Below are 23905 nucleotides of genomic sequence, written 5' to 3'. Positions count from 1 at the left end.
ATGCAAACACCTAGCCAAGTACACTTAGACGCAGCTCATCGCGTTCTACGATACTTGAAGGGTACTCTTGATAAAGGAGTCTTCTTATCCGCAGACAGCTCTCTCCATATTACAGGATACTGTGATTCGGATTGGGCTGGCTGTCCTTCAACCCGTAGATCTACTACTGGGTATTTCACAATGTTGGGATCCAACCCTCTCTCCTGGAAATCAAAGAAGCAACCCACAGTTGCAAAATCTTCGGCAGAAGCAGAATATCGAGCTTTAGCCATCCTCACATGCGAATTACAATGGCTCAAGTATTTACTACTTGATTTTGGAATCAATCACTCTGACCCGATGACAGTTTACTGTGACAACCGGGCCGCTCTCCACATTGCTGATAACCCCGTCTTCCACGAACGTACAAAACACATTGAGATAGATTGCCACATCGTTCGTGAAAAGATTAAAGACAACGTCATTGCCACACGCTTCACCAGTACAGAAAATCAGTTAGCGGATATCTTCACAAAGCCACTTGGGGCAGAACCGTTCAAGAACATTATTGGCAAGTTAGGCGTTACTTCCATTCCCGCTCTAACTTGAGGGGGAGTGTTGGAAGGTCCACTCCACTCGGCCAAACCGAGTGGACTTGGTCCAAATAGGAATCCTACTACAACTAGGATTCCTTAGGTATTAGGATTGTAATTTAGATTAGTTTAGGATTAGTTTTAGATAAGTTTTGATAACCTTAAACTCTTCTCATGTAAACCTATATAAAGAGGTTCATATCATATGTAATGTACAAGTTGTAAGTGAATAATATAACCAAGGTATTTACCTAAACTATTATCTCTCATCACCATCAACCATTCTCCTTCTCGGGTCTTACACGAAGTTCTCTTCATCAACTCGATTATCTATTCAAGATCATCATCACTCTCTCTCGGTCTCTCGGCTATCATCAAACCGAGACATTGTCTTCTTCACTCGGTCATCAACCGAGCTTCACTACTCTCGGGTATCACCAAGAGTTCTCACATATCTCTCGGTTATAACCGAGACATAGTCTCTCTCGGTCATCAACCGAGAGCATCACCTTCTTCATCTCCACTCGTTACATTCGAGTGTGCTTTATTATTCAAAGGTGTAAACCTTTTCACACATGTGCAATCCTAGTCAGCGAAAGGGAGCATTTATTTTGTCCCAGTCATCACTAAGCAACCCTGTTTTGTTATATAGATATAAGCCGACCAATTCAAGTTTTGAATAGGATATACCTATTGAGAAGTCTTGAAGAGTTGTTGTTGAGTTGAGAAGTCGATCCAATTCAAGTTCATACTAAGAGAAGCTACAGGAGAGATTTATTTCTCTCTCTAAGGAACAAGTTGATGGTTATGCCCGACCCATCATCTTGAGGGGGCATGACTGTGAATACACTAAAGGTGTAACTCAAGTGTATTAAAGCCAAATGATGAAGGTGGAAGATGGTGTTACAATGGTGTAAACATACAAATAGAACGAGCTAAGTACTGGTGGTGCCTATAGCAAGAATGAGTGACAAACTCTTAAACAGATTCATAACTAACTTTGTTAGTTATTCAGTTGTAACTAACTTGTCTTCTCTCTCTCTGCCAGAACTCTCTAGATAGCTATATAAGCTCGTTTAGATTGTAATAATTGAATCATCTTGATTAAGAGATTAATGAAATGATTCTTCTCTCTCTAGTTTCTATCATTAGGAAAGTACCCAGACTCTCCCACCTGGTGTTTCCAATAACAACTCTGAATTTCTCTATCTGGGTACGCTAGTAAATTCACATGGGATCTGCGATAGTGTTATTTCCAGAAACAATGGCAGCTCCGATGCTAACTCGTCGTCCTATCAGAAACTTGATTCCCCTGAACTTCGTCCACTTCCAAAACTATCTAGAGAAATTTTCAGTCGAGAATTTGAAAATGTTGAAGTGGGTAATCGGGGAGTTGATGGTGGGGTGAGGAATTGTACTCTTAGAGAGGATCTTCCAGTGAAAAAGAAAGTTTGGGTACAATTGGACCTGATTCAAAAAGGGTTTTCACAGCTACTGCAACTGTGAATCATGAAAAAGGGATATTACTTAGAGAGAGAGAGAGAAATTGGAAAGAGAGAGAGATTAGCTACTGTGAGAGATTTGAGAGAGAGAGATTAGCTCAGTTAAGTTTGACAATGCCCAAAATCTCATTAAAGTGTTGCCTCTCAGTTTTGGGCACTGCATCAAACCATGCTCGGTCAACTTAATTTGACCAAGTCTCACGTGAACAGCTCATTGCCTTTAACATGTTTGATTGCCTATATAACTTCCCTAAGAGCAAACGGATGGGTTGCTTTTAGAGGCACCTTATAAAAAATTTGTTGCCGCTAAAATAGGCAGGCAGTTGCTAAAAAACGCCATTGCAACGCAGAGATCGAGCAAAAGTCACACAAGCCGACGTGTCAATATCTTAATAGATGATTATTGACATGATCGACTAAGGTGCCGTTTGTTTTTTCATTTTTTCAGATCTAAAATCTGAATTGGCGACCAATTCAGATTTCAGATGTTTGTTTTTTTTATTTAGTACAATCTGAATTTTTTTCTGAATCAGTTAGAGGTCTGAATAGGCTGAATAAAAGCCCATTATTTTCAGACTTTAAAACAAGTCTGAAAGGTAAGCCTAATGTCTGAATTATATTTAATGACATTTTTAACCCTGTGATTTAAAAAAATTCATCCCACTTTCAAGAATTTCACCAGCACCATCACCGGCTAAAACAACCACCACCACCGGATAAAACCACCACCACCAAAATCAAAACCACCACACCACACACCACTACCACCATAATCATAACCAGAGTAATAACCTAAAACATAAAAACCCATGCAAAACTTTAGGTTAAAAGACTGTATCCATCAAACAAAAAGTTGTTCTATCAATGAAAAAACAAATGAACAATCAATATAGAATTGCTATCAGATGAAGTTTACATATATATACAGTTCAACATGACAAGATAAGAAAGGGGGTGGTGGGTATAATAAGATGGACTATGAAGAAAACCCTAGTTTCCATAATCCATCCGCCATAACATTTACTTATTTGCAGTAGGAATTATCAGCAAACCACCCTAGTTTCCATAATCCTACCGGACCGCCACCATCGACCACCACAAACACCCACGACCACCACCAAAGAGCAGGTATTTCGTTAGGTAGAAAGAGATCGGTGACGGCCTTCGGTTAGATAGAGAGAGAGAAATCGGCGTGAGTATTTGGTTCCATAAGAAGAGATCTGGTGAGGGTCTTCAATGAGAGAGAGAGAGAGAGAAATCCGACGACTGTGAGGGAGAGAAGTAGGAGACGGAGATCTACTCTCTCTCTCTCAAAATCAAAACACAGAAAAAAAACCCTAAAATTTTAGGGCTTTTTATACTCCTCATTTTACCAAGACTTCGGGACAAACATAGAATTTTTTTATTTGTAAGGGATATAAAAGTCAAAAACCTATTCAGACCTAACAATTCAGATTTGAAAAACAAACATCTGACTCGTATTCAGATTCATGCATATTCAGATTCAGTTATTTCAGTTCAGCAAATTCAGATTCAGAAATTTCAGATTCAGACACAAATGAAAAAACAAACAACACCTAAATACTTTAAACTTTTTTTTGTTGATTAAATCCTTTAATTGGTACTCAAATCCTAACCACTAATAACGAATTTTGGGTCATTCAGGTAATCTTCAAGTCACACACACTCCCTTCTCTCTTACCTAAACACTCACAGTCAGATGGACATATGTTGTCAGCAAAGTTCCACTACAGTGGAGGCAATTGAAAAATCAAGGACAGCAGACGAGTTGATTAGTAGTTATAACTCATTTAAGGAGCCAGTGGCTAACAAGGTCATGACTGACAATTTTTGGGTCCAGGGCGAAACTTAATCGGGGTCTTTACATAAATGCGAGGTAAACAAAATTTACAATGAAGAATCCCGAGGCGGAGCCAGGAATTTGAGTATGGGCGGGCTAAACTTATATTGAGGGTTCACGAAAATTTTCAATTTCTATACGCACCCGATTAAATTTAATAGCTTAAATATTCATATCTGAAAAATGTTTTGTAAAAAACGAATTACATAAATGATCATAATCATAGTGCTAGTTCACATTTATATTTGAAAAAATTTAGAATTTTGGCTAAACCATGCACATAATCATTCTATCATTGGATCCATATCTATCTTTTATACAAAATAGACATTATTGGGTTTAATACTAATAGGAATCTTTGTACCGAAAAGAATTTTTTCTTAAATATTTTAGTATGAGAGGAGAAATATACACAAGAATTAAACCATAAAATAGTGAAGAACTTTATTTATGTTATAGTTGTTGATGTTAATAGTTGTGGATGTTAAACTAGTTAGAAAAAATAAATAATTATGGGAAGGGGACTTGAACACACGACCTCATGGATATAAACCTCTTGTCTTACAAACTGGGCTACTGAAGACTTCGGTAAAAAATCTCAACGCATAAGTATAATTCAGGTGAGAAGACCCGAGCAGCACAGTAAAAAAACTCAACGCAAGGTAGAAGTTACAGGTGGGAAGACCCGGGCTGCATCCCGACTTAGCCCACCTATAGCTCCTCCCCTGGAAGAATCTAATCTCAATGAATAACAACTTTATATGATTGGTATAACATTTTTTTTAATAATTTCAACAAAAAAAATTATTTTTTCTAATAAAGTTGTCTCAATAGAGAGAGGCGAATGAGAAAAATTGTATATAGAGTGAGAGAGAAAAAAAATAAACAAGATTGCAAGATACGGATTTGTACGAAAATTATGAGAATCAAAGAGGGTAAAGTGACTAGTGTATTTTATATTACGCAAATACTACAAGAAATTATCTGACTATTAAAATTATAGTTGAATTTTACTAATAATATTAAGAAGAATGGACATTTAAAACATTTCCTAGCACGTATGGAGAGTTGGCCTTTATAGAAATTATTTGACTATTAAAATTCTGATTGAATTGTACAAATAATATTAAGTGGAATGGACATTTAAAATATTTCCTGGCCTTTATAGAAAACGAGAGTAGGAAATGGCTTTCTATGGGTTTCCAGCCCATGCCCACATGAGTTAAATTCACGAATTTACTGTGCACCTTTGTTGACGAAGGATTGTGTGTTTATCAACTAGTCCTTAATTAGAACGAAAGCAGAAACCAATAACCCTCTAAAAAATAGGCCCTTTGTGGTGGGGGACCCTGTGCGGGTGCACAACCCGCACACCCCACCACACGCCCCTAGTGGCTAATCTGAACATAGGGGTAGTCATGGATGATTCAGACAAGAAAACAACGATTAGCACAAGTGAGGACTCAAGTATAGCATAGAATAGTATTGGTCTGAAAGAAGAATTGCTTGTTGTAGAAAATATAAGTTACCCAGAACAGGAAGATGAAGGTAACTTGGTAGAGTACGAACGGAAACCTACTCTCGTTCCAGGCCAAATTATTCCATGTGTTCAACTGGTACTGGTACTTCCAATCCTTTTCCTCCGAGGTTGTGTTTGATATCAGGGAAATTATTTCATGGAAATAAAATGTTTCAATGGAAAGTCTTCAATGAAATTTATTTCGTGGAAATAAGAGTTCTTTCGTTTGGTTGTCATTTATTATTCCGTGAAATTACAAACTCTGTTATTTGGTTGACAACTAACTTCTACGAATATATTATTCAATTAAGAACTTTTATCTACTTTTCATGTAGTCAAAATGACATTTTTACCCTTATGTTACTAAAATTACATTTTCACCTTTATGCTGTCCAAATTACATTTCACCCTTATGTTGTCTAAAGATATTTTTACTAATATAAAAGGGTAAAAAATGTGATATTTTTACATTTTCACCCTTATGTTGTCCTTAGACAAATGTTTATTAATTATGTTTTATTTACTAATTGGGCCTTTAACCAATGTATAAATGTTAAGCAATTAAGGGGCGCCATTAGAATTTAAGGGGGTGCCTTTAGAATTTAGGGAGGGTGCCTTCAGATAAATGTTTATTAATTAGACTTTATTTATTAATTGGGTCCTTAACCAATATATAAATGTTAGGCATTTAAGGGGTGCTTTTAGAATTTAAGGGGTGCCTTTAGAATTTCAGCTTATTTATTAATTCGTTTTATTTATTAATTGGACAGAGATGAGCAGAGAGAGTTACGGTAGGAGAGAAATAGAGAGAAAAAGTTACAGGAGGAGAGAGTTATAGGAGGAGGAGAGAGTGAGAAATCAACTTTCCCATCTAAAAGGTGGAAAAAAAATTAGACCACTTTCACACTTTTTTTTCCTTAGGAAATCGATTGTCTTATCCAAAGTGGCCAACCAAACAACGGAAAACTGATGTTCCTGAGAAAACGACTTTCTTACTCACATTTTCACACGTATCAATTATCAAACGGACCCTAAACTGTGGGCTAGAGAGGTTTGATGCCAAGGGCAGTATTGTAACTTCACGTCCAAAATATGAGATAAGGTTGCCCTAATGTGTAAGAGTTGGGATTTGATTCTCCAAGGCATTGAATCTTGATCGTCCACGTACCACATGATTTTGATCTTTCTAATAGTATTCACGTACGTCCTAGGACCCTATATTGTCTTTGTTCTCGAACACTTTTCTCTATATGTATATATATGTTGTGAAAAATAAAAGAAGTAGGGAAATAGAAAGATAATGGAAATATATTAACCAAGAGATTGTAGACAAGAAGAACTTGATTTGTATTCTTATGTTTGTAGAGAGAATTCTCTACATTGGTAAATTGATACTTAGATACATTAGTTTGGTACACCTTCTTCATTAGCAAGTAACCTCTTTATATAGGCATTTAGCTAGATGAATTACACATCCAATAGGCACACAATAATGGAGCTTGGATACAAAGTAATGGTGGAAAACCTATGGTGGTGGGAGTTACAATTGGTGGTGGTCATCCACCATAAATCTAATATTTATAACACCCCCCCTGGATGTCCACCACATCAGAAATTGTCTCATTAAAACCTTACTAGGAAAATCCAATGGGACAAAACCATAGTGAAGGAAAAAGAGTACAAATTCTTTGTTCATGTACATCTTTTATGTACACATAATCTGCCTCATTAAAACCTTGTTAGGAAAAACCCAGTGGGAAAAAATCTTAACGAAGGAAAAAGAGTACAATATGAAAATGTAGTATCCAGTGTCTTCATAAACTTGCTTCCCCTCATGAAGGTTGAGGACATTGTTCAACTTGTTATGGTCAGCTTCCTTTTTGTATATAAAATAAATATAATAAGTAACATTTGACATTTCAAGTTGCATTCATATAATGCTTTAAAGTTTATGCATACTTTCGATTGAAGCTTGTTAAATCCTTCTAGGATTTCAGTTGAACTCACTTTCTAGTGATTCATATTTGTCATATACATCGATAAGATAATTATAATATTTTGTGAAATCAATGTACTAATCACATTTCAATGTGCATTATAAATTTCATGCACAATCCACCTCACACACATTAAATTGATCATTCGATGACTAGTTGTCTCGCCAAAACCTTGTCAGGAAAATCCAACGGGACAAAACCTGAACGAAGGAAAAAAGACTACAACTTTTAAACAAGTTATAACAATTTTCAATACGCATAGTTGCCTCATTAAAACCTTGACAAGGAAAACTCAATGGGACAAAACCTTGACGAAGGAAAAAGAGTACAACGCGATTGACATTTTATATATGAATGATGGTTGTTTTCTAAAACCACATTACAACACACGTAATGTATTGTCTGAGCTATATTAGGTACTTCAGGACCTGAATTTCCATGACATATGATAAGTTAAGACAATATGAGTTGCTTTGAAGCTTATAGCCGTTTAGTATTTCAGAATATGTTCATTTTCAAGATTTTCTTTACTCGAATAATCTTTTTGAATACTCTACTGTCAAACTTTGATAAACTCTTCAGGAGTCACAATAGGATTTATAAATACTTCATAATATAATTCGGAGATTTGTAATTCATATTGAAATTTTATAAGTGGACGCCAAATCCTTTATAGACTAAAGGACATTTCTTACACATGTCTACTTTATTACCTTCGGGGTAATTCTTAATTGGTGCTTCAACTTCATGTCTGAAGAATTAATTATTTTATAAAAAAATCCACAAGTAATAAAGTATCTCGTCAAAAGTTGACCAATATTACTAGGAGTAATTCCGGATCAATATGCTCCCAGTAGCTACTATATTCAGAAATACATCGTCTGAAATGATTTATTTGATTTTTCAAATTTTCGCAGCATACATAGTTCAGTGATCTCATATATGTGTCTTTGTAAAAGGTCGGTGTCTCTTTTTCACATATCTTCTTCAGGAGATTTTATTAGGAATATAAATCACATTCATTTCTAATTTGATAGCATCTTCAGGAGGAAAAATTATTCCTTCAGTGTCAAAGAGTATATGTCACTTTGATCAGCTCTGATCATTTTCCATTACCTTTATCTGGATATAAGCATATTAAGCTGTGAAAAATATTAATATCTCGAGGCAACAAGTTTTCCGTATATTGATTCCAAATGAGAGAAACTCGATCATTTTCATGTATTTTACGACATTGAATATAGGACTTCCTCCCCCTAATGTCGATAGATTTTCGTCTTATTTATGAGCACATACTTCAAAGATGTGACAAAGACGAAGGAAAAATCAATTGCTTTAGGCAAATTTGATTTTTATTTTCATATCATGTTTTCCGTTAGAAAAATTACTATCTGATCACAGCTTCAGGTGTGAGCAATTTGTTATAATATCACAACTTCGGGTGTGATTAATTACATGTGAGATATATCATCTTCATGTGATTTTATTTTATTTTATTTTATTTATTAAATCCATCAACACTTTATCTTTGGTTATTACAACTTCAGGTGTAATATGAAAACGAATATTCAACAAATTCTATTTTTACAAGAATTTACAATCTATCACCTGAAAGAAGATATTATCACCACTTGAATAGATATTCTGTAGTATTTTCTTACCACAAATTCAGTTGTAATCTCTTAAGAATCAATGGATATTTTCAATACTAAAACATCAATATTTCTCATTCTTCAGGAATGAGCAAACAAATTTTGTTTTGCAAGGGTTTATTTATTTTATTTTTTTTGTGATAATTAACCAACTTATAGTGGTATATAATTTCACCCTTTAGAGATTTGATTTATTATCATCTCGTAGAAATTTTATACTTCACACTCTTGTAGAAATTTTGAGATTTGAAGACTTGTTTCAGGCACACCAAACTTCAGGTTTGATTATCTCATATACAATATATGCTTCAATTTGATCTTAATCAAATTCTGGTGGTTAAGTTTCCTCTTTGGAGAAATCTTCTTTAACAAAACAAAATATGCACTTATGATGTATTCATACAAAAATAAACATTAGTTATGAGGCTAATACCATTTTTTTTTGAAGCATAACTTACCTTGACCTTACCATAGAATAGATTTCACTACATTCATATTAGTTTGAAATACCAACCATTTTTCATTATCAGCTATGTAACTCTAATATCCTTTTGATATGATTCACTATGCCTCAACAATCACAAAATCAATGGTTAGAGATAAGTAAAAATAATAAGTTTGAAACTTTAACAAAGAGAACCCACATACCTTTTAACTTACCAATTACAATTGACCAAACTTACCTATATAATTATTTGTTTGTACCTTGATCAAGGAGTTGATAATTTCTTCTTCCCTTTGGCATAGAGCAAATCGTGCTAATAACGTGTTGTGAAAAATAAAAGAAGTAGGGAAGAAGAAAGATAATGGAAATATATTAACCAAGAGATTGTAGACAAGAAGAACTTGATTTGTATTCTTATGTTTGTAGAGAGAATTCTCTACATTGGTAAATTGATACTTAGATACATTAGTTTGGTACATCTTCTTCATTAGCAAGTAACCTCTTTATATAGACATTTAGCTAGATGAGTTACACATCCAATAGGCACACAATAATGGAGCTTGAATACAAAGTAATGGTGGAAAACCTATAGTGGTTGGTGGGAGTTACAATTGGTGGTGGTCATCCACCATAAATCTAATATTTATAACAATATAGTTATTATTATATTTCCTAAGATTTCTATCAAATCTTAGAAACGAAGTATATGGAGAATAATATTATTCTAATTATTCCTAAGATTTCTATCATATCTTGGAAACTAGATCAATGTCTAAAGATTTTGTAAATTTGGAGGAATAAAAAATATTCATCAATACTAGATATCACCTCAAATATTCATCAATACTAGATTCAAACTCTAGTATCTTGTGAAATCTTTATTTTGCAAATTGAGATATCTCTCTCTCTCTATATCTCTCTATATCTATATATATATATATATATATATATATACACACATATATATATATATATATGTATAATATAGTATTGAAAGTTATAAGATTGTAATAAAATAATCATCCATGGCTGCACCTTCTAGTGTTTGTAAGAATATTCCAATTGGTTCAAAGGTTGTCCACTCCTTGTTAAGATTGGTACTTTTGGTTCTTGTATCTTTCAGTCCTCATCATGTAGGAGTGGAGGGATTAACAAGAACTTTATCTAAAGAAGAAGATTTGGAGTTGGAAGCACAACTCAAGATTTTGAATAAGCCATCTATCAAAACTATTCATGTACTTCTTTCTCTCCACCCATTTTCCATTATTCTCTCCCCAAATGTTATTTTTATTACACAACTAACATTATATTTAACGTTTGTTATTATGAATAATAAAAGACTGAATGGGGCGAGATTTATGATTGTGTCAACATTCATAAGCAACCTGCATTTGATCATCCCTTGCTAAAAAATCACAAAATCCAGGTTAGTTCATTCTCAACTTAACTTATATGTACATTCAAGTTCAACAAGCTCACATTATTTTTCTTTTCTATAATCTCTATATGAGACCACAAAAAACTGTACCGCAAGTGAATGATTATTAAGTGATGTAATATATCTTTTTTAGATGAATCCAAGTTTAGACACAAGTGGTGTGAAAGATAAAACTTCCTTCCCAACTAGTAAAAGTAAGAAATTACGCTCAAGAAGGCGTGTGGAAGGGTGTCTTAAAGGAACAGTTCCGATTCGAAGAACAAGTAAAGAAGATTTAATTAGAGCCAAATCCTTTCAACCTAATCAATTAGTTGCTGATGAAGTTGTAAGTATTTGTTCTTTAATTAATAATATTTTACATATTCTTTGGTACTTTTTATTTACCAAATAATAGTTTCAATATTTTTTTCTTTTAGTTAGTAGGCGGCATATTCAGGCCGCAGTTTAGTCTTGGATATTGTCTTGACATCGGGTATATTTCCTTAACCAATTATTGTTTTTCTAAGTAGCTAAACTCGTATGAATAAAAATTGTTAGGCAGCAGAGTTAATCTATCAAGAAACTGGGAAGACATATTTTGGGGCCAAAGGAGAAATAACAGTATACAATCCTGCAGAGGTGGGCCAAGATCAATATAGTACGGGAGAAATTGGTCTTATTTCAGGTCCTGACCACAACTATTCAGGGATACGTTTTGGTTGGATGGTAAGTGTATTTATAAAGAAAATGTTATTTTGTCTGATAAAAAGTGATTGCAACAAGGTAAAATGTTTATTTCATATTCATGTTGTCGTCATACTAATGTCGCGGGGGATGTGATGTGCAATGTTTACCTTATTAGATTGTTCAGGCTACTTTTTAGCAGTGTTGATTTCTGAAACATACATACTTGTTATATTGTGGGTTGTGAGCTCAACGGAAATAATCACTTGGTTTATTTCTTTTCACTTGCGACTTGTGATGACGGATGAACATAATCCACTCAAAGCTAATTTCATCATCTTAACCTTTTGGCATGACTGCCACATTTAGTTACTCTATCTCAATAAATTTGAATTTAACAGGTGAATCCAAAAATTTCTGGTGACAATAGTACTTGGGGGTTCACATATTGGACGGTAAGTTTGAAATGAATTAATATAATAAAACTTATTTTTTAGTTTTTTCTTATTATGTATTAATGTGGTAATTGAAACTTTTGTGCATCCGCTTGATCAATAGGCTGATGGTGGTCGAACCACAGGTTGTTTTAATACTCTATGTCCTGGGTTTGTGCAAGTTTCAAAAAATCTTGTTCCTGGTTCTCCTTTGACAAACATTTCTGTTCGCGGTGGGCCTCAATTTCCAATTATAGATTATGTATATCAGGTATTTATATCTCTTACCTAAATCGGTGTGTTTAACTTGACTAGGTCCACTAACATCGACCAAGTCAAGAAAGTTTCTTGGACAGTGGGATTTGTAAAGTTGCGTGTGCCCATCCCCATATAGCGGGGTTTTTGAAGAGGAGGGGCTAAAGGTCCCGACGTAATTGATGTAGGTTTCTGGATTGCACATGGGAGTTGGGACCTCTCACAATTTGTGCTTAATTCAGGGACCTACAACAGTTTTCGTTCACCCCGGGGGCCTTTAGCCCCAACCAGAAGATAGTGGGGTAAGCAATATATCTAAACCTGACTTCACTAATAGAAAATTTTGGAGGTCGAGAACGGGTGGGAATTTAGGAATTTTCTTTTTTAGATTTTTCACAGTGATGTTTATCTTCTCTCGTATCAGCCGATAATAACTAAATTTATGTGTCTCTGTCTCCAGTCAAATGAAACAAAAGATTGGTGGTTACAATATGAAGGCGAAAAGGTTGGATACTTCCCAAATGTCATTCTACCATTACTTTCGGTAGGTGCGAAAAATATTCATTGGGGTGGACGTGTAAGGCGTGGAAGTGTGGTGAAGCGAACCCCAGAGATGGGAAGTGGATATTGGCCAGATAAACATTTCGATCATGGTAGTGTCATCTTAAATATGCAATACTTAAATAACCAAAACTTATTAAAAGACGTAGAAGAAAAAAAATTTGAAGACCGAGTTGGTTGTTATTTATATGATGCGGAATACCGGGGGTACCACGATGGTGTTGGGCAAATTATGTCCTTTGGAGGATCCGGTGGTGTCACTTGTTAAATCGATTTAGTAAGTTTTTTTTGTTGTCGAAACATTCTAATAAAGCTAGTAAGAATGTCATTTGAATTAAACCAGAGAATGAAGAATGTTCAAAAATAATTTTAAAAATCTAATGTTTTCCTGAATCCATCTTTTATGCTCAAAGTATTTTAGTGGTGCAATTAAATACAAAAGATAAACATAAATGCTAAACTAAAGTTTTTGGTGGGGCAATCAAGACAACTCTAAAATAGTGTGGAATGTGGAAGCTTAGAGTTTCTCAAAACTCTCCTCCTGGTCAAGCCCTTAAGGCAGAAAATGGGCAAAATACTAACTGTTGGAATCGGAGTCAATTTTGGCTCGATCCGACTCGTCAAACTCCAAAACAAAATGCGTCATTGCGTTCGTCTCGTCGAGCTCTTCAACATAGAGCCAAGAATCACTCGAATTTGACTCCGGATGAATGAGAAATTCAAGTCTAAAGTTTTGACGAAGTTTGGCTTGCTAAGAAAGTGACTAAACAAGAAAACGGGAAAAGTCCATTTGGGGGCATTTGGGCGAAGCGAGTGCGGCCAGATCTGGACGACTCGCGCTCAACCCGAGCCCATCCGACGGTTGCAAGCTAGATGCTTTGGGATTTCAGTGGGGCGCCATTGCGATCGTTGGATCCATGAGGATCCAACAATGGGCGTTCAACCCGTGTCGGGCAAGCAGTGGGATCTCGCCAGATCTTATCTAAGGACCATCTAGTTCTTTGGTGGGACAGCTTCGGGTTTGCTATAACGGATCACGTTCTGTTCAAAATTTGTAGCCAAATCCGATGATCGAGAACCCAACCGAAAATTTCAGTTATTTAACCAAATCTTTCTCAAGAGTCGTGTCCCAAAATAAAAGGGATATGCCCCAAAAATTCAATAGATATGCTCCAATTCAAATGCTTATTTGGTTACTATTTAAACAAGCCAAACCCACTTCATTTATAATCCAATTCATTTTCTCCTTCTTCTCTTCTCTTCTAAAATCAGTATTCTGGTGTGTCTAGAATATAATTCCATTTTTGAAATATTCTAGTATATCTAGAATTCTGAAGAAAGAAGTCTGCGAATGAATTCTGTCTATTATCTTATTCTCTTAACTCCTGAAATCAGTATTTTGGTGTATCTATAATTCCGGAGAGAGAAGTATCCGAGTGAAGCTATACTATTCAAGTGTCTAAAAGATCTATTCGCATCAGTCTGAAAGTTCATATTATGTACGAAGATTCGCTCGCTTTCAGAATATAGAAGTACCATCTTAAATTCTGAAAGGATAGTCGTTGTATCCCGAAGGAATACACCCTAACTGTTGGCACTGTGACGGGGGTGTAAAATGTTTTAAGGAAAGAGAATTTATTCTTGCCCCGACTCCATAAATTATTCTTTTTATTTTTGTCTATCTCGGATAACCGAAACAAGGAGTACTGATTAGTCAGAATCTGATTGTTGTTTATCTCTCTATAACCAAGAGAAAGGAAGTTCCCTACTTCAACTCAGACTCTGTCTTAAGCAAGACGAGACAGAGATAAAGTCAACTCGATACATAACCAGAGGAACAACACTAACATATGGCATGATATCTGGCCCCTTCTCTTTTTGTTAATAAAGTCAACCAAAGTGGGAACCTCGAATGGAGACCTTAGAGCATCTCCAATGCAAAGCTCAATATTAAAAACTCATATCGCCACTGAGAATTTAGTTAAGTGACATAAATGTGGCATTTTCACGCCACATCATCTTCCATCAGGTTTCTTCTCAAAAAACACTGGAACGTGAAATTCCTTCACAAAGAGCAAGTTGATGGGCCTAAAAAGTTTCCTAAATAGGTCTACACTCGCAAGTGCACGGGTGTCAAGTTGTAATAAATTCCGGTAAGACCGGTTCGTTCCTCAAAGACTAGTTAAGCTTATTCTAAAACTTAGAAATCATACAGTTTTGTTTGAAAATTGGTTTTGTGGTTTTGGTGATAAAATAATAAAAAACAAAATAATAAAACAAATAATGATACAAGGAACTCAAATGGGGGGAGATGACCTAGGGTGTCTGGAATCCACCAAATAACTCACTTTTAAACACACGAAATCAACTGACTAATTCTCTCGTTTTATAACTCAGAATTTCGGATACTGAACTATCCTAATTCCGGGAGATGTTTTCGATAAAATTGGTTTTTAACTCATGAAATTGTAATTGTCTTATTTAAAAAATGAATTTCTTAACTACTATCGATCAATCAATAAGTATGTATCGTCAAAGGATTTAACCTAAGCACGATACATCAAACCTAAAAGCATAGATAGTGAAAAGATAATCGACTTGACAAATTAAAACAGTTTAGACATTGAATCATATTAGGAGAATTAACCAAATAACTTATGTTTCTAAAAGATCATATATGGTTTCACCATGAACCCTAGATTAGAGATGGTTAGCTAATCATAGTACAAGATTAATTATGGAGAATAAGAGAAAATGGAAGGAAGACAGAACTTTTCTCACTGGTTTTCTTATGGCAGCCAAACACACCCTTAAGGAAACTTATTTTCCAGCAACTAATTTCCAGCAACACTCAGGACCAAACAGGTCCTTCTTCTCAAACAGAAAAATTCCTATTTGTCTCTCTCTTTCTCTTCCCTGTTTAAAACATGTACTCCTTCAATCACTTTCTTTCCCTCTCTTTCTTTTATCAATCATTCTCTCTATCTCTCTCACAAAGAAGGAGGAATGATGAAAAAATAGTTGAGAAGATGAAGTCTCTGTCTTAGCAGAGCATGGACAAATTCGACTGATAAAGAGAAGATAAAACTTTAAACATTACTCCTTTATACTAATCAAGAACAGTAAAGAATGATATAATAATCCACTCCACTCAACTTTCTGTCTCTCTCACAAAGAAAATTGAAGAAATAAAATGGGTATGATAATCAAATTTACTTCTCTGTTTTCTCTAAATCTCTCTCTCTCTCTATTCAATCTCTGTTCTCTCACAAAACAAGAAAATAAGAACAGAAGGGGATGAAGATGATGATGATAACTCTCTCTGTTCTTCTTCTCTCTCTTTCTAAATATTCAATGAAGCCCTGAGAGGAATAAGATGATTCAGAGAGCAACCTCCCTGTTTTACTGCCCCCCAAAGATGAAATGTTTTCTGGTTCTGTTTCTTCTCCCTTTTATATCCGAGAAGATGACCAACATAAAGATAGCAGCTCCCTTTCCTTCTCTGTAAAAATCTCTTTCAAAATCTTATCAATCGAACATCTCCATTCAGATTCAATTTCCAGCCGAGATTCCTTTAAATAAAACCAATCAAATCTTCATGCCATCTCCCCTTCATTGATCTCCATTATATTGAGAAAATATTTCTCAATCTTCATCTCTGTTAAGATTGTAGAGAGAGAAAATATTCTTCTCTCTTTCTCTCCTGTTGAGTGGGAAAATCTTCAAAGTCTTCTTCTCTTTCCATCTCGGTTCTAGCTCATCTCTATCTCTAATTCGAACCTCCATCTAATTTATGAAAATCTGATCTAAAACGCCTCTCTCTCTCTCTATCTTTATTCTTCCAGCCGAATCTCTCTCTTCTTTCTCTATCAATATCTTGAAGAAATCTTTCTCTCTTTCTATGTTTAGAAAAATCATCTTGCTCATCTCTCCTTCCCTCTCTCTGTTATAAGATATCATCTCGAATTCTCTCCTTTGTCAGCTCTAACCGAATCTTGCTTCCTCTCCATTCATTCTTTCCTTCTCTGTTAATACACCAGCTCATGCCTTCTCACTAGAAATATTTCATCAACCAAATCCCTCATTTACATCACTGTTATTAGAAGGTTTTGTGTTTAAGAGAGAAATAAATTTCTATCTCTACTGTTAATGGAAACAAGAGAAGGAGATATAATAAAAAGGCCAGTGTTTCGGGGAAATAAGCAAAGTGTCCGGGGCAATAAATTTTGGGTGGAAACAAATTTTTTTTGTTTCTTCCAAACACTACCCATTTCTTCTTCCACCATCTTCCTTCTCACCAACATCAACTACGACGGCCATTATTTCCGGCGACAACAACTACGGTCACCCATCTCCCTCTCTCTTCATCCCTCTCTTTCCTCTATCTCCTATCTTTTTCCTCAATCTTCTCTCTCATTCTTCTCTCTCTCCTCCAGTTAAAATTTGATTTCTGTGCGGGTGACGGCAAACCAAAATAAGGATCTATAATAAGTAATCTCTCTTGCTTGATTTAACAAAATGAATTAGAAAGAGAGAGAGAAATAGTTAGTGTCAAAGATCAAACAAAATGATCATCTCAGTGACTCCAACTCAAGCCCTACTACCCATCCGAGGAAATCGTATAAATCCTACTTCTCAAATAAATTAGATCAAAATAGCAGCTAATTAAACACTTCAAAATCCACCTCCATCACAACTCACCACCACTTGAAGAGAAGGCCAGTTGTTGTTGTTCTATTTGACATTTTCACGAACACTTTTATTTGCAACTTTGTTTGCTTATTATGATCAAAACAATGAGTTGTTGATTACAAGCAAAACTTGAATCACTATAATGGGTTGTAACTAATTTCAGGTGTGAATGCTTTGATCTGTATAAAGAACTTGTTCCTTATGATAAAGCATGGGCATGGCAAAAATCCATTGCTTAAATTGTACTTCAGCATAATCCTGTTTATACATTGGGTACTGGTAGTTCAGAGGAGTATTTGAATTATAATAGCAACTCATTGTTTTGAATATAATAAGCAAACAAAGTATGAACAAAGTTGCAAATAAAAGTGTTTGTGAAAATGTCAAAGAGAACAACAACTGACCTTCTCTTCAAGTGGTGGTGAGTTGTAATGGAGTTGGCCAAAGAAGAGAAAGAAGAGAAAGAAGAGAGATAAAGGTGCGTTTGGATTGAATATTTTTGGTTTTTCACCGTCTTCCCCCGGAAATTTTTGAGGTTTCCCCAAAGCGGTGGCCAATAAAAAAAATAGAGAGATAAGAAGGAAAGGGAATAAAATATTCCCATAAATATGGAAACGACCGTTTGAGTGAAGAATCAGGTAGGGACGTGCTGTAAATAGAATTGATTCAGTACTGCGCGAGGTAGCTTAAGAGGTTGTGACGCGATTCCCGATTAAGCCATGTGAGAGCAGACTATCAGGTCCGTCAGATCTGGATATGTGAGCGAGATCAGCCCGAAAAGTCTATGCTCGGATACACGGTATCTTCTACTATTATAATTCCCGAATTTAGTCCCGAGCAGCTCGAGGTTATACCACTTGCGTCCGGATTGCTCCGAGTTCCCCACTCGATCTTCGCCACGTGTCGCTGGATATTCCAACTTTGACCCAAACTTGGATTTGGTCTATCTTGCTCCTCAGGAATCCGATTCGACTCTCGTTTTCGCCGTTGGGTTCGTATTCGACCCAATTTCTCACCCGAGCACCAGTGTTGGTCAAAATTACCAGAATCCATAAATGACCATAGTACCCCTAGTGTGTCTTTCGCCCGCTTTTATCTGTTTTCCGCACTAAATTCCTTAGACAATACCTGAGTAAGAGAAACACTTAACTTATCAGAGTAACTACTCAAAATGAACTAACTAGCCCGAGTTAAAAGATCTAGTTGAGACATTTTCATGTCTCATCACAAGTCTTCCATCTTACCATTTCAAAGATGATAATTAACACCATTCAAACTTATAGTTCTTCCCATATTTTCCACCACTAACATAAACAAACCAATAACCACATCATCACAATCCAAAGAACTCTCTAACCTGGAACTCTGATACCACTTGTTGGAAAAAACGGGTCGAGTCGACGCAACAGAAATATAAGTTTTCCCCCTTTGTCCCTTTGTGTTTGTTACGAAGATAATATAAAGAATAGTGGGAGCAATAAACAAAGAACTTAAAGTAAATAAGACAATGATTTTTAACGTGGAAAACCTCCTCAATATGAGAAGTAACAACCACGGGACTAGTAGTTCAACCAAATCAAGTATAATAAGCAATTGAGTTACATACTACGCCTCCTTGATCAAAAGAACAACACCCGAGACTTAGACTCCAAAAGAAATCAATCTCAAACACGAAAAAACAAGAAGAAACTATAGCAAGAAAGAACAAAACAACCTGGAAATATGCACTCCAAAATGATCCTAAATTCACTAGGATTCCAACCACCAATCAGCAATCACACCATACAAGTACTAGATGAACAAGTTAGGAATACCTCTGCAAAATTGGAGAAGATTATCACTGTCGGATTTTCCGAACAACGAAGACTATGCGTGCTGAAAAAGTTCAGCCCTTTCTTCTAGGCAACCTCTTTCTCTCTCATCTCTTCTCTTGAGCGTTTATAATTATGTTCTCTACTTCTAAGTAAGATTAAGGTAGTATTTATAGAATTCCCCTTAACCCTAATTCACCGACCTAAATAAACGATACAAAGAAACTCGACTTAGGTCCGGGTTTGGTTTACTAGATCAAACCCAACTAGGTTTCCCACTAGGAGTAAAACCCAACAGATGGTACTCAACCTTCAACAACAAGGAGCTTCAAAAAGTTTCATGGTTGAATGCCATTCCTTGAGAAACGTTCGGCATCGAAATCAAAATCTTGACTGCTCTAGTGTTGATAGGAGAGGCAATGATTTCAAAGTTCTTGTTTTTAATTTCATGACTAATGATAGTCTACAGAATTGGTTACACTCTGATCTAGAAATAAATTTGGAAGTTCAACCGAGACACTTTATTCTTTCGGTTTTCCCCGGCCAGTCCCACGACCACTTCCGGGGAAGCAAATTTTTTCCTTTTACAGAAAAAATTAGAGAGAATAGAAAAAGGGGATAAAGAGGGAGGAAACGAAAAGGAAAGGTAAGAAGAGAGGGGGGATGAGAGAGAAAAAAATATTCGAAAAAAATTTAAAGATCGTCGGCAATGGTTATTTGGCGGCGTCCATAGTCGTAATGGAGAACAAATGTTGGTGGACTTGAGGAACAAAAAAAAAACCAAAAGATTTCACTCAAAATTATTTCCCCTAACAATTGGAAAATAAATTGGTCAACTAAAGTTAACTAATTTTTTACTAAGTCTTCCACTTCAGAAAATATTCTTATTTCTCCAAAACGGCAATCCTTAAATTTAGAGAAGTCAGACGAGTAAAATTTAGACTATAACAAAAAACAAACACCACACTAGCATTTGGCAATGGGGAAATCTGACAGTAGCTTAGACCTTATATAGAGCTAAGTAACCCGCAATCGAATCTAGCTTCGTATGACCCCAAATAAATCATTTTTTACTAAAATAGTTCTCTCAAGTTTTTTTTTTTGATGAAATCAGTTCTTTCAAGTTATCTACCAAAATTTTGAAATCATGTGCCTTCTTTTTCATTTTGGGGAAGGAAGTAAAGCTTGGGCTAGCTTGCTTGAACACGCTATAGTTTTTTACGAAAAAAATATCATTGATTGAATTCCTTTAGTCGTTCTAATAGGTTATTTAATTTGGTCATTTTCTCCGATATTTTCTGAAAGTTTATCGCAAACCAGAAGAAGTAAAGACTAAAAATGAATCTTTTTGAAATGTAAATCAATGCAGAAAAGAAATGACTAACTGTCTAGTTTACTAACACTATAACATTATCAAGGTTTTGGGGACCGAACTGAACCGTTAAACAAATATGGTTGACAAATTTTCAATTACGGACGCGACAAATGTGACGCCCCGTGTTCCGAATCACGGTTTGTTCGGCAGTTTATAAAAGAAACTCGGTCTAGTTCTAACTCAAACTAGTTTCAAATATAAACCCAAGCCAAAACTGTCATCACGGGTTAGAAATCAAGAACAAACGCAGCGAAAAATTGAAATAGTTTAAACCTTTTGAAAATATGTCCGGAAAACGTGTAACTCAAAATAATAATTTTTATAAAGATAAAAACAACTTGAATTGAACAATTCACAAAAAAAAAAGAATAAATTTGAGCAGAGTCTCATCTATAAATCGAACAAATCAAACCTGAAAAACCTGTCAAACATACATACATTTTTCACAAACTTCAACCTATCAATAACATCAGATTCATAGTGATAGTGTGCATACCATTTACATGTGTACAATCACAGACAAGTGAGAGAACGATTCTAACTATTCTAGATGATACATATATAGTATTGACGTGTGATAAATTCGTAATTTGAAAATATAATAGAAATTATATTCTTACATAATGTGAACCAACGAAGTAAACTAAGTCACTCCGCGCCACCAGTACCTGCAACTGAACAACAACAAATAGGAATGAGATAACCCGAAGATCAGCTCAGTAGGATACCTAGACATCCTACCCGCACCACACACATCAACAGTTTGATATATCAATAGTTATAAGTGATATGTATATACGCAGAGATATCATTATGCACAAGAAGCAAAGCAATATGGCAAGAAAATTATTCTAGCTTACCAAGATCACGACTGAATACGCCCTCAGTCGGGGTCACCTACTATTCAGCTAGGAAGAACCAGTGGCCTTTGTTAGTGCGTAGGCAGGCGGCGCCTTATCGAACGTTTGACTACTGCAATGTACACATGGATCCACGTAATACCCCAGTAAGAGCTTCCGTAACTCTCCCTTCGTCATCATCGCCCATCGGGCTGGCATGTGATCTCAATACGCATCGAATAGTAAATCTCACCCAAACAATGATACGCTTAGAATATATCATGACTTACCCAGACGACTATAAGACTATCGTCACCAATTCTCTAGGCTACCATTAGCCATGAAATTAAAAACAAGAACTTTGAAATCATTGCTTCTCATATCAACACTAGAGCAGTCAAGATTTTGATTTCGAGGACGAATGTTTCTCAAGGAATTGCATTCAACCATGAAACATTTTTAAGCTCCTTGTTGTTGAAGGTTGAGTACCTTTACTGCAACATATATCTTAGTACTACCATCTGTTGGGTCTTCCTCCTAGTGGGGAAACCTAGTTGGGTTTGCTATAGTAAGCCAAACTCGAACCCAACTCGAGTTTCTTTGGGTCTGTTATTTAGGTCGGTGATATTAGGATTAACGGGAAGTCTATAAATACTACCTTAATCTTACTTAGAAGTAGAGAGCATAATTATGAACGCACAAGAGAAGGAATGAGAGAGAAAGAGGTTGGCGAGAAGAAGGGGCTGAACGTTTTCAACACGCATAGTTTTCGTTGTTCAGAAAATACGACGGCGGGATCTTCTCCGATTGAGCTAAAATTCGGCATATGCATTCCTAATTTGTCCATCTAGTACTTGTACGGTGTGATTGTTGATTGGTGGTTGGAATCCTAGTGAATTTAGGATCGTTTTAGACTGCATAGGTCTAGGTTGTTTTGATATTTCTTGTGAAGGTTTTCGTGTTTAAGATTGATTCCTTTTGGAGTCTATGTCTCGGGTGTTGTTCGTTGGAACAAGGAGGGCGTAGTCTGTAACTCAATTACTTATTAGAGGTGATTTGGTTGGACTACTAATCCCGTGGTTTTTACTTCTCATATTGAGGAGGTTTACACTTTAAAAATTGTTGTCTTATTTACTTTATGTTCTTTGTTTATTGCTCTCACTATTCTTCATATTATCCTCAAAACAAACACATAGGGGGAAAACTTCTATTTCTGTTGCGTCGACTCGACCTATTTTTTGCCAACAAGTGGTATCAGAGCTCCAAGTTAGAGAGTTCTTTGGATTGTGATAATTTGGTTATTGGTTTGTTTGTGTTAGTGATGGAAAATATGGGTAGAACGATAAGTTTGAATGGTGCTAATTATCATCTATGGAAGGATAAGATGGAAGACATGCTCTTTATGAAGGAATTTCATGTTCCGGTGTTTTATGAGAAGAAACCCGATTAGAAGTCTGATGCTCAGTAGACATTTTTACATCGCCAAATCTGTGGTTTGGTGAGCCAATGGACAGATGATAATGTGTTGCATCATATTGAGAATGAGACCAATGCTCGTTCTTTGTGGTTAAAGTTGGAGAAGTTGTTTGCTCGGAAGACAGGAAACAATAAGATGTATAATAAGAGGGAACTTCCATGACTCCAATGCAAAACTCAAAATTTGTTCTTTTGGAAATATACAAAAATTTGAATTCTGCTACTTCAAATTCAAGTATATATGAGTTGGATAATTGGAAATTGCTCAAGAGGACATTTTAGAAATGTCCTCTTGAGATATCTCAATTCTACTCTTGACATGTTATCTTTGAGCTCGTAGTTGAGTTTGCATCGGACAAACATTTTTTTAGAAAAATAAAAAAATTCTACGTGGCGATATGAGTTTTTAATGTTGAGTTTTGCATTGGAGATAATCTAAGTTCTTCATATGTTAGTGTTGTTCCTGTGGTTGTGTCGAGTTTACTTTATCTCTGTCTCGTCTTAATTAAGACAGAGTCTGAGTTGAAGTAGGGAACTTCCTTTCTCTTGGTTGTAGAAAGATAAACAATAATCAGATTTTGACTAATCAGTAGTCCATGTTTCGGATTATCCGAGATAGAAAAAAAATAAGAAGAATAATTTATGGAGTCGAGCCAAGAATAAACTCTCTTTTCTTAAGACATTTTACACCCTCGTAACAATACCAACAGTTAGGGTGTATGCCTTCGGGCTACAATGACTATCCTTTCAGAATTTAAGATGGTACTTTTATATTCTGAAAGCGGGCGAACCTTCTTACATAATATGAGCTCT

General features: G+C 35.6%; 1 protein-coding gene and 1 long non-coding RNA gene across 2 annotated transcripts in view; both read left to right on the top strand.

The window, feature by feature from the left end:
• The window catches only part of LOC147565441 (uncharacterized), an 85907-nt gene that overhangs the window by 42296 nt on the left and 19706 nt on the right, over nucleotides 1-23905 (top strand). The window lies entirely within an intron of this gene.
• LOC147565442 (protein neprosin-like) lies at nucleotides 10545-13292 on the top strand. The gene is made up of 7 exons (XM_086667729.1): nucleotides 10545-10783; nucleotides 10888-10974; nucleotides 11120-11311; nucleotides 11524-11691; nucleotides 12051-12104; nucleotides 12208-12354; nucleotides 12799-13292. The coding sequence occupies exons 1-7, from the start codon at nucleotides 10574-10576 to the stop codon at nucleotides 13165-13167; spliced, it is 1227 nt and encodes a 408-aa protein (XP_086523855.1). The 5' UTR covers nucleotides 10545-10573; the 3' UTR covers nucleotides 13168-13292.

This window comes from Eschscholzia californica, unplaced genomic scaffold (assembly GCF_041429995.1).
Source record: "Eschscholzia californica isolate CP2 unplaced genomic scaffold, dmEscCali1.0.p SCAF_1, whole genome shotgun sequence".
NCBI lineage: Eukaryota > Viridiplantae > Streptophyta > Magnoliopsida > Ranunculales > Papaveraceae > Eschscholzia > Eschscholzia californica.
The sequence above is the reverse complement of the archived record's forward strand: the minus strand, read 5'-3'. Positions and strand labels throughout refer to the sequence as shown.